Here is an 11,239-nt window from a genome sequence, read left to right as displayed (position 1 = left end):
GATATTTACTAAGAACCTGAGGGGCAACTTTTTCACCCAGAGGGTGGCTCGTATATGGAATGAGCTGCCAGAGGAAGTGGTTGAAGCAGGTAAAATAACATAATTTAAAAGACATTTGGACAGGTTAGTGGATAGGAAAGGTTTAGAGGGATATGGGTCAAATGCAGGCAAATGGGACTAAATTAGATGGGAATCTCTGTTGGCATAGATGAGTTGGGCTGAAGGGCCTGTTTCCATGCCGTTTGACTCTGTCCCTCTATGACTCTAACAAGAGACCTGAATTGGAGAGCACAGGGATCTCAGGGAGTGTACGGCTAAGAGAAGTTACCAAGAAGTGGAAGGCTTGAAGCTATGGATGAGAAGAAGGCATAGTCGGCGCCGAGGATAGTGCTGGTCAGCACACACAGACCTGAAGGATGAACAGAAACTGTGCGTAAGGGTACGATAAGTGAGAGGCCAGCAGCAGATTACTGGAATAGTCCATTGTAAACAAACTCATGAATGGTTGAAAGTGTGGATAACAGGTGAGCTGGAGCCACTGTATCCACTGAAGCACATCACCCCTAACACACTAACAATAATCCACAATGAAGTTTAAGTCTGTAAGTACTTTTGAAGCAAGTACTTTTGAATGCGGGAAGCAAAACGTCCATAACTAAAGTTCCTGGTAGAAGCAACTCTCAACTAGATTTTGAGCAGTTAAGTTCCATCTAATATTTTTAAGTTCCTTAACCTAGTGGACATTTTTTCCCCAGTGCGTGTTAACGTGGGTTCACCTTTGTCCCATTTGTATTTCATTCTTAACAAAACACGCCGAATAGGCCTATACATGACTGGGAAATAATGTAGAAGCGGATTATGCAAAGCAAGTCCGTCCTTTGCTGACCCACTTTTCTTCCCCGCTCCCCATTCAATCTGCAATATTGCTACGACAGTGCGTGTGAATCGCTGAGCACTGAGGATCAATGAGCGTGAAAACCTCATTTGCAGCCGAAAGCATCCAACGAGGCTACAATACTTGGGAAAAAAACGGCCAGAGAAAATTGGGGTTACTTTGTTTCTTGAATAGAATGTATTAATCAGGAAAGCGCGGATGTCTCCGAGAGAACTAGCACTTGTGGTCTAAGGACAGGAGATCTATCTGCCTCCTGCGTCGGCGCATCTTCTGCTGAATCCTGATGGCAAGATTGACTTAACACTGATTAAATTAGCGGGTCTTATTGCCCCTGTTTAAATAATACACCCAGAAAGATAGAAAACATAAATTGGAAATGTTGGAAATAACCCTTATTTCGACGTTAAAGTTAACGTCGGGCATTAAGCTACCATGATCTGTGGTAAATGGTCCATTACTTGATGGCATCGAGTATATATAGGAACATGAATGGCGAGGAGGAAAAGGCGGCTAACTGGAGCTTGAAACTGCGGGGTTAAATGTGGTTGGGAGAGGGATAACTGGCCTGTCCTTAGCTGATCATTGTAAATCCCTGAAAGTAAACGTGCTGAGTTCAAATACAAAATACTGTGGGGACAGGAACAGGAGTTAGCTTTTCAGCTTAGAAAACTGCTGTGATGAAAGGTCATGGACTATTTCTCTCCCTCTGCAGATGCTGCAGTGAGTATTCCCAACATTCAAGATTAAAGATCTATTTTTGGAGCTACAAATTCCTAATATATTTCTACAAATCCCTAAACCAGTCCTGCAGTCCCTTTTTTTTGTTCTTCCACATATTATTGCAAAAAAAAAAATCCCTGATCGTGTTTTGGATGGTGTTTCTAATTGTAAAGCATAGCGGGCAGACATAGAAATCAGTTTGCAGGTGATACTAAAATAGGTAGTGTTGTAGACATTGCAGAAGATTATGTAAAATTGCAGGGGGATATTGGTCAGCGAGGTGTGTGGGCTGGGCATTGGTAAACGTCTGGATAAACGTGGGATGTTGCATTTTGGAGGTCAAGCCAGGGTGGGACTTATACAGTGAATGGTGGGGCCCTGGGGCGTGTTGTGGAGCAGAGGAGTGTGGGTGCGTGGTTCGCTGGGGGGCGACGCTGACAAGTCCATTGCGGGTAGGTAGGGTGGTGGCCTTCATCAGTCAGGGCACTGAGTACAGGAGTTGGGAAGTTATGTTGCAGTTACACAAGTCATTGGTGAGGCTGCACTTGAAGTATTGTGCACAGCTTTGGTCACCCTGTTATAGGAAAGATATTGTTGGACTAGAGGGACGGCAAAAAAAGATTTACCAGGATGTTGCCTGGACTTGTTGTGCCTGAGTCGTGGGGAGAGATTGCATAGACTGGGACTTTATTCCTTTGAGCATGGGAAATTGAGAGGGGACCTGATAGGGGTATATAGGATCATGAGGGGCATAGACAGAGTAAAGGCATGTGGTCTTTTTCCCAGGGAGGGGATGCTAAAAACAAGAGGGCATAGGTTTAAGATCAGAGGCGAGAGATTTAAAGGGGACATCAGGAGCATCTTCTTCAATGCAAAGGGTGGTGCATATTTGGAATGAGCTGCCAGAAATAGTGGTTGAGGCGGGCACATTAACAACATTTAAAAGCCATCTAGATACATACATGGATAGGAGAGGTTGAGAGGACTATGGGCCAAATGCAGGCAGATGGGACGGGCTCACTGGGCAACACAGTTGGCATGGACCAGTTGGGCCGAATGGCCTGTTTCCATGCTGTATGACTCTATGCTTTTAGGTTGCTCCTTAGAAATTGCTGGTGAAAGACCAGGTTATTGGCAATTACAAAATTCACAAGGACTCCAGGATGTCCCACTCGTTCTGGGCTTGGCCAGTGGAAATAACTTCTCACACAGATCCAGTGGATGTAGATTTGTTTTATTGTAGCCAAACTGTACAGAAGTGCCAAATACTACAGCTGTTAGCTAATAAATGAAGATGAATCTGAACCAGTTTTTAATTGCCATGTATGCAACGCGAAATAAGTGCATGACCTGGTCATAAGATGAAAGTTTGCTCTGTGGAGCATGTGTTTTTGATAAGTTGCGCGGGTTACTGGGAACTGGAATCCATTTCGACATGAAGCTGACAGATACTCACTTTCATTCTAGTCAAACTACCACTAAACTCATCAACAGCCTTTCTGCCCAATGATGTTTACATAACACTAAATACTTGTCCTCTTTGGTTCCATTATTTAATACATTGATATGTATAATACATTTCGATATCCCCCTCCCCCCAGAATTCTTCTTTCTATAAAAATAACAATTTCATTTTTTGTTTAAAAAATGGCAGTTTTTTTTAAACTAATCAACGCAATTTCTCAGTGCAAATAGAAAACGCGAAAGAAAAACCTCTATAAACAATCATTCGCCAAATACAGGAAGCGAAAGATTTAGCTTCAAGTAACTGGACAGATTTTAAATCCGACGAATTCACCTGTTTACTGCTTATGGTTTACATTGCATAGCTCCCAACCGGCACTTATTTAATAAGAAGCGAATGGAACTGGGGAATTCGTGGTAAGTGCACCGTTGTACCACTTTTGTTTTTCCAAGGCATTCAGATATGCAAGTGCTAAATGTGCTTTCAGTACGTTGTCAGTGCTACGCAGCTCCAGCCTCTGATTGGATATGACCATTAATGGACATCGTATTCATGATTGGGGTGATCTTGAACCGTGTTATCACTGAAGGGTCGTTTTAAAGCAAGTGCCCAATCCACAGGTTTTGTTCATTCGGTCCATTATGAATTCACATACAATCTGAAAACAGTGTAGAGGGGAGGGGAGGGGAGGTGAACAGCTTAAAATAAGGTGAGCAGAGGAAGGACCATGAAGGGGAAGGGGAAAGGGCAGAAATGTGTGTTCCAATACACAATTGAAGTACAATTGTATTAAAATTGGTCGAATCGATGTTTTTGAGGTTGGTGGAAACTTGTGAAATCATCGCCAAAAGTTTCTATTCAGACTAGCCTGTCCTTATTGGAGGCACAGTCAGATTAGAGCACTTGAGAACAGAGACCCCAGTGTTCCGAGATGCCTGTAGTGTAGCAACACAAGGCGCAGACGTTACTGAGAGTAGCGGGAGGAGGTGGGGCTGTAGTTCGCTGGAAAACAAAGATCTGTATTGCAAGTTTCTCCAGAGGTATCTAGATCCCCATTCTCCCTCCGACTCAGACTGAGGAGTAATCCTTCTGAAGAACAATCCTTAGCGTCCGATTATGCACACCCAGCATTGTCATAGTGTAAGACAGAAGTTGTTTTTGCGGTATAAATAATTAAGCGTTCGATTTTTTGTTTCAGCGAAGCGGAATGTAGTGGAGGGACCTCCGCTTTAACGGCGCATCTTGCACCACTTAAATACATCACTGATGTGCTTTGATATTTGCAGTGCGTAAGGGAGCCTCCATCAGCCTTTGCTCTGAACCAAGTCGACAAAAAAGAAATGACTTCACACTGCGGGAAACTGTCGGTGTGAGCCGCGCACACAACGTGCAGCGTTTCACCTTTATCTGCAATGGTTGCCAGTCAAGCGGGGACCTTTGAAATCACAGTCGACCCCAAAATGACAAAATTTGGGTGGTTTAATTAAGTCAGCGACCTGGTAAATTGAGCCTGGGTAACAGTGGCACAGCAACAAACCCACTCTTTGGGGGAAAATCAAAAGAGAGACGTTTCCTTGAAAACTTGCGCCCTCGCAGCCTCTCTCATGCACAGCCGCACTCTTCCACGATCATGTTGGGCACGTCCCTCTTCACGATGTTGTACTCGTCGTCGAAATAGAGCATCGACATGGTGCTGAGCTTAGTGGGGATACAGCAGGAGTTCATGGAGCCGGGGTTCATGCCTCGCATTCTGTACTGGTTCACCACGGCCGTGTGAAAAGACGAGGCGGAGCCCGGCGCCCCGGCCATGTAAGCGGGACAGCTCCCCTCGCAGTAGTTGCCGTAGTAACCCGTAGGCGCGATGATCCAGTCGTTCCAGCCGATTAGTCGGAAATCAATGTAAAACTGCTGTCTGCAGCACAGGTCCGTCCTGCCGTCGCACTCTAGTCCCCGCTTGCGGATCCGGTGCTTGGGGTCCAGAGTCCGAGCCTGGACCACCAGGAAGGGTCGGTGGGATTGGTCGGCGCTGTCCACCAAGGTGGGAGTCACTGCCAAGCTCTCGCAGCCCTCGCAGTGAACTTCCAGGTCGTGCCTCCTCTCTCCCCTCTGTAAGTGAGCCTGGATGTGCTCGGTCAAGGGGAATGTGTGCCAGCTGCTTCTCTTCAGATCCACCCTCTTTTCAACCGATGCCCATTTGTTAGAGCTCCCAGCTTCTTGGAAATAGATCTTCACTCTCACTTTGCGCCTGGTGCCCTTTACAGCCTTAGACGGGAGCAGTTTCAAGTAGAGCCACAAGTTGGCTTGTTGGACAAAGAGATTCTGGTTCCCCTCGTTTGAGATCAGAAAGTACAGGCGTGATTTGGATGAAGCCAGCTCATCTGCATCGAGAGAATGGAAAATGTTAATCCTTGTATGACTAGCAGTAAATTCGCCTCTGAGTCAGAAATGCACTCAAGACAATTCCCCTGCCAGTTGCAAGGAACGTGTATTAAGACGCGAGTGCTTTTACAAAACTGTTCACCATGTAAATGGAAGTGCCTGACTGTAACTTTGTTTGGACGGTACAGCTGTGCCTTGAGAACTTTACGCGTAGCTCTACAGAGCACTGTCCAATAAAAAATGTTGAATGCATCGCACCTTTTGTTTCAGTCATTTGGGATAAAAATGTATGTTCTCGGGTTCTCGGGGCCAGTCCCAACTCATAAACAGAGATGAGTTTACCCTCCTATTGTGAAGGCCATTGTATTAAATGATTAGTTTACACCCACCAAAGATATTTCATTGACACTAATGGAGGGAATTTCATTCAATACACTGCAGTGAAGCCCCGGGTTAAAAGTAGATCATTCGTAAAATAGCGAAGTACGCGTTTGGCATGTTCAAACATTTGGATGGACTTCCAGTGATTTAAACTGGATCATTAAGACCGTTTCAACCACTTTAAGGTAAACTCACAGAATCACTCTCAACTTCATGCTGGAACTATTAAAGGTTTCATGCGTTTTAAAAAGTGACTTTTCCAAACAATTGCGGATTATCCCCAACTACATGATCATAAATGCATATTGTTTGAAACAGCCCATAAGAGCAAAGAAGTAGACTTATTGACATAGATAATTTGCAATAGGCAATAAACACACCTCGGTTAAACCTCAATTCTGCCACTGGACAAAGCAATAAATGGAGTGCTTAAACTTTTAAAAAGTGGCCCCGTTTATCTTATTCCTCTACATTACTAAATTAAAACGTATACCCGACGCTTCACTAACAGAATAATGACCTATTCGGTTCTATTCTACTGAGAAGACCCTGTCAAATGCGCTTTCCCTGCAATGTATAGGCAAAACCTCACTAGAGTTTCGCTTCCAAGATGTTTCAAAGTAGCTTATACTCTCCAGGCTCCAGCAAAGCAGACACGGTGACACTTTAATAATATATGGAACTACTTCATCTCACAATAGCGTGTTTATTCAAATCACTGTAAACTTTACAAGGTCGTAAACGCAATGTTTGCGCCGCCATTGTGAACTTGTCTACAAACTAGGATGTAGTATCTTTCAAAGACCGCTTGGTTGGTGAGGGTAGTTCTGGACTTTGAACTTGTAAAGTTATATGTCGAGCGTGTGCAGGTTACAAACACCTTCTCCCACCAAGATAGCACTCGTCACCTTCCCCACGAAACACTGAGGTGTAAAAGTGGCATTGCCTATACTGAAAAATTATTCTTTCCACTAATCTTCAAACACAGTGCCCCCGAATGTTTTCACTCAATGTTTTTTCCTTCAGCAACTGGAGGAAATGGTGTTATTTTCCCTATTAGAGAGCAGTTCCATCCCTAACATCATACCGACTTAAATGTTCCCAGATTTAGTGGGAATTTCTAACATGGCAATATACGGTCTTGCAAGTAATATTCGTGGTGTCACGGAGGACGGAAACAAGGCTTTACGGCCCACCGCGTCCGCGCCGACCACCAAACGCCCTTTAACCCGGGGTAACTTGTACCTGCAATCGCACGGGAGCATATGAAGGTACAGAAACGTTTGGAAACGTTACTTAGTCCAAGTTGCACACCCCTGCTTCTGTATTCTGCTCTAAACACCTAACTTCCAGTTTGTGCACAAAGTTCCCCGGTAATGCCAGGAGAATGTTTAATCGAAACATACTTGCACTTTGGTTTTGCTCATCCGCTGCGCTCACGGTTTCATTCCACATTCCAATAAACAGCTGTGCGCGTGATGTATTTTGTCAACTTTTTTTTTGCTGGAAACGATTTTAAATGCTTGCCGAACACGACATCAACCCACTTTTTCGTGTAATGACCATAAATTAAAGCTTCACACACGCTACCAATTAATTTGTCATTGACGAGCAAATGCTAAGCCACATTTAATTATCTCCAACGTACGTTTTGACTGTAACCCTTTCAACACTTTCCTTAAATTTCAACCCCCACACCCCCTGAATCGTCAGTTTTACGTTATGCAACATTGACGCCTCTACCCTGTCGTTAAATTTGACTCACAATAAATGTTCCTTTAGTGAATAGTATCCAATTAATCAACCGTTTAAATTTACAATTAATATCCTACATATGCTACTGGATTTATCGCTGCCCGTTGCATACATTCGGTAGCTCTAGCGGTGGTTACGAACTGTTACAGTTACAGATCTCACGTCAGTTTTAATATACCGAGACTTCAGCCACAGAAAAGGAGAGAGATGGAGGCTCTAATCTGTGTGCGAAATCTACCAACATGTCATTCCTAAACAGTCCCGATCCTCCTGCCGTTTCCCCATAAATTAGTAACAACCCATCCCCAATGAAATCCCAGCTTTTCGCCCGGCAATGGGCGGCTAATGTTAAGTACTGTTTGTAATATAAAAGAGGGGAGGGTCTCTTCAATTTGTTTCAATTGTACTCTGTTTAAATTATCTGAAGTTCAATGTCGGCATGTATTTAGCATGCAGTGAAAGTTTGCCTACCTGTTTCAGCAAAGCTGATGATCTCTGAAGTTTGTTCCTGCAGATCCTTCCTGGAGACTGAGGTCGCATGGCCGTCCAAGTTTGGGATCTCCAGTCTACCGTCCTCTTTGATTTTCCCAGCGTGTAACTTCCTCAGCGCCGTGACCATTGCTGCTTTGGGGACAGGGTGTGTGATGTTCGGTCTCTCTTTCATCTGCAGCCGGTTCAAGATATGCCGCTTGACGGCTTCCAAGAAGACCGTGTCCGTCTTCCGGAGCTCCTCTCGCTGCCCGATGCCGCACGTTGTGCAGGAGTTGGGGGTGAAGGGGGCCGAGGTCCCTGCTGCAGGGGACGGACTGGAACCGGCAGACACCAGGGTCACCAGCAGGCAGGCGCCTCCGAGACAAAAAAGCCTCATCTTCCTATCGGCAGCGAACTCACTCACTGGAGACTTGGGCAAGACCGCGGACCCGCTCCCCGAATCACTATCAAATATGGCTTAAAAGTGATCTCGTGTTAGTGCAAGGATTGCCAGGGTTCGCTGGAGGAGTCTCAATGAGCATTATATAATCAGAAATTGGTCTGCTTTCTACTCGAGATGGTTCCAGATCGCATCCGCTCCCTTGCGATAGATTACTTTTGTTTAAGGAAACTAGACAGCCGCCGGGATACAGAAAAAAAGTAGCATCCACCCTCAATGCACTACTCTTTATTGCATTTCTGGACGGCGTTGCTTGAAGTTAATCTGCACGGTTTAAAAGCCAATAAAGTGATTTGACCTGAAAGTACCAACTTTGCAGTACTGGTCAAAAATATATGTATGGAGAGAGAGAGAGAGAGAGAGAGAGAAAGAGAAAGAGAGAGAGAGAGAGAGAGAGAGAGAGAAATCCAACTGGAGAGAGAGAGAGAAAAACAACCGTGGTTCGCCAGGGTAGGTCTCTTGACTTAAAGCAACAATCCAGCATTGGTCATATGCGTCAGGCAATGAATGTTGGTCTTCCACAGGTTCCCGTGTTAGCTCAGGGCACTGACAGTGGCGCTGGTTGCATTCCCTAAACGCACAATTTAACAGCATTAACGATCCGCTCCCTGGAACGGCTCTGCCGGCAATCACGACATTGTGGCACTTGCTTGAAACTTTTATATAGTACATCACGTGGGAAGTTCCACCTATAAACAGGCTCGGTCCAGAGATAGGCGAGATTAACCGTTTGTTCCTGGGGACGGAAACTTCCTGTGAAAATATTAGGAGAAACGGAGATTGTTTTTAAAGGGGATTTGGAGAGCCGAGGGAGAGTACCAGCGACAGATTAAGGGGACGGGGTGATGTACGGGCTGGTTAGGTCAACGAGAAAAAATAACTGATTTGAATTCGTGGATGGTGATTCTGCTTTCTAGGTGTTTTGAAGAAGGATTTTAAAATTCCATCCCTGCTCTTGTGAATCTGAGTTACATGAGAGAGAAGATTTTGTTTTAATGACGCAAATTCCCAGTAAAATAAGAGGGTGGGCGATTTCAGGTGGGGTGGCTGTGTGTGTGTGTGTGTGTGTGTGTGTGTATGTGTGTCTGTGTGAGAGAGAGAGAGAGGAAACCAGATATGGCAGATGTTCCGATCTTGTGATACATGCAGCAAAACCAAATGTAAACAAGCATATTCCTAACACTGCAACCGCCTCTCCTTCAACTGTCTCCAGTGTTAATGCTGAACTGGCGATATCTTTGATCCCTTGGAAATAAAGTTGATCGTTCGAAGGGACAGTTTGTAAGTCACCAACTTCGTGGCACTGAAGTGTTTCTGGGAGACATTCCCTCTGAATCCGTGCGATTGTCTTCTGTGGTCAGTCCGGGTCAAGTGCGGTTATCTAAATTACAAGTGTTATTTAGCCTCGGGCGTGACTCCTCCCTTGTAGAGATTTGCGCAGCCATAATTAGGAATCCAAAGAAATCCAGATCTCATTCACTTAAATCCAGGCACTCTTCGGGGGAAGGAGAGGCATCAGAATGTGTCGGAGGCTGAGACCAGTCCAAAGCAAGTCGGTTTGGCCACCGTTCAGGTAAACTGGAAGTACTTGAGCGAGGCATCTCTCAAGGCAAGTGTTAAATTGATCGGCCTCCAGCTCTTTCTGCCTCGGTTAATTAAAACTGACAGAGAACGTGAGCTCAGTCTTAGAACCCCTTTCAATCTGTTCCAATCAGGACAGATTGACACCGATAATGAACATTTTATACCTGGATTTTGGTGGATTTAGTACCTTTGCTGGTACTAATGTGCGCAAAACTTGAGCGAGAAGTCAATTTTCCTTCACCCTCACTTTCATTTAAATCTTTTCTAAATTCTCCGCTGGGTTTACAAAGAAGATGGGATCAAACGGGGACACTGCGAATAATTAGCCAGTCACTTGGCGCTGGGTCAACGTTCTTCACCACACAGTGGAAAGTGAAACTCTCTGCTGAAAGGCATGTCACATCAATACAGCGCCACCCATCTTCAAAAATGTGCGAGCGGCCAGTTGGAAATCTCAACTGGAGTGGTTTCGGAATATGTGACGCAATGGGTTGAATGGTCGCGAATCATTAGATGTATATCCTATCGTGGAAAGTATTTTTTTTGTATTGCCACATGAAATCATTGTCAAGCATGACATAATGGCAGGTGTACTTTGAGATGGTTTTGTAAATGGCATTTTAGTTCTGTAAAATCTCCTACCTTTGTTCTTCACACTGTCGCCAGCAGTTACCGAAGATGTAATCGTTAGTAATAATACCTCGTTACCTCATTCACAGACACAATCCCCACCTAAGATCCACGGCGTCTGCTTACTTTGCATATGACTTTTTTTTACCAAGTCAACACTTTTTTTCTTTGTTTTCATTGAAGTGAATAATATTAGAACAAACCTATGTGTAATCAGAAACACGTTTTGATGCTCCATATCTCCAGAATTTACACACACTTGAGTACCTGCTCTGGTCTCAAAACCATCAGTGTCAACTTCACTTCTGAATTAGGTTACCTGTTGAAATGTAACATTAAAGATTAAAGTGTAGAAATCTCGAATAATACTCCAGGGCAGTACTGAGGGGCTGCTGTGCTATTGGAGATGTTATCCGTCTACTGCAGTTGTCAAGACTATTTTTGTTCCCCCAAGCTTTAAAAAATAAATCATTTTATGGAAGGTGGGCAAGACCAGGAT

General features: G+C 44.5%; 1 protein-coding gene across 1 annotated transcript; it reads right to left on the bottom strand.

The window, feature by feature from the left end:
* Positions 1–2,829: 2,829 nt before the first annotated feature.
* LOC127571657 (inhibin beta B chain-like) lies at positions 2,830–9,162 on the bottom strand. Its single transcript, XM_052018243.1, has 2 exons — positions 8,067–9,162; positions 2,830–5,458 (listed from the first exon to the last, which is right to left on the bottom strand). Exons 1-2 carry the CDS (start codon positions 8,461–8,463, stop codon positions 4,683–4,685), a joined length of 1,173 nt encoding a protein of 390 aa, XP_051874203.1. The 5' UTR covers positions 8,464–9,162; the 3' UTR covers positions 2,830–4,682.
* Positions 9,163–11,239: the final 2,077 nt, after the last annotated feature.

Source organism: Pristis pectinata, chromosome 1, assembly GCF_009764475.1.
Source record: "Pristis pectinata isolate sPriPec2 chromosome 1, sPriPec2.1.pri, whole genome shotgun sequence".
NCBI lineage: Eukaryota > Metazoa > Chordata > Chondrichthyes > Rhinopristiformes > Pristidae > Pristis > Pristis pectinata.
This window is presented reverse-complemented; position numbering and strand designations above follow the sequence as displayed.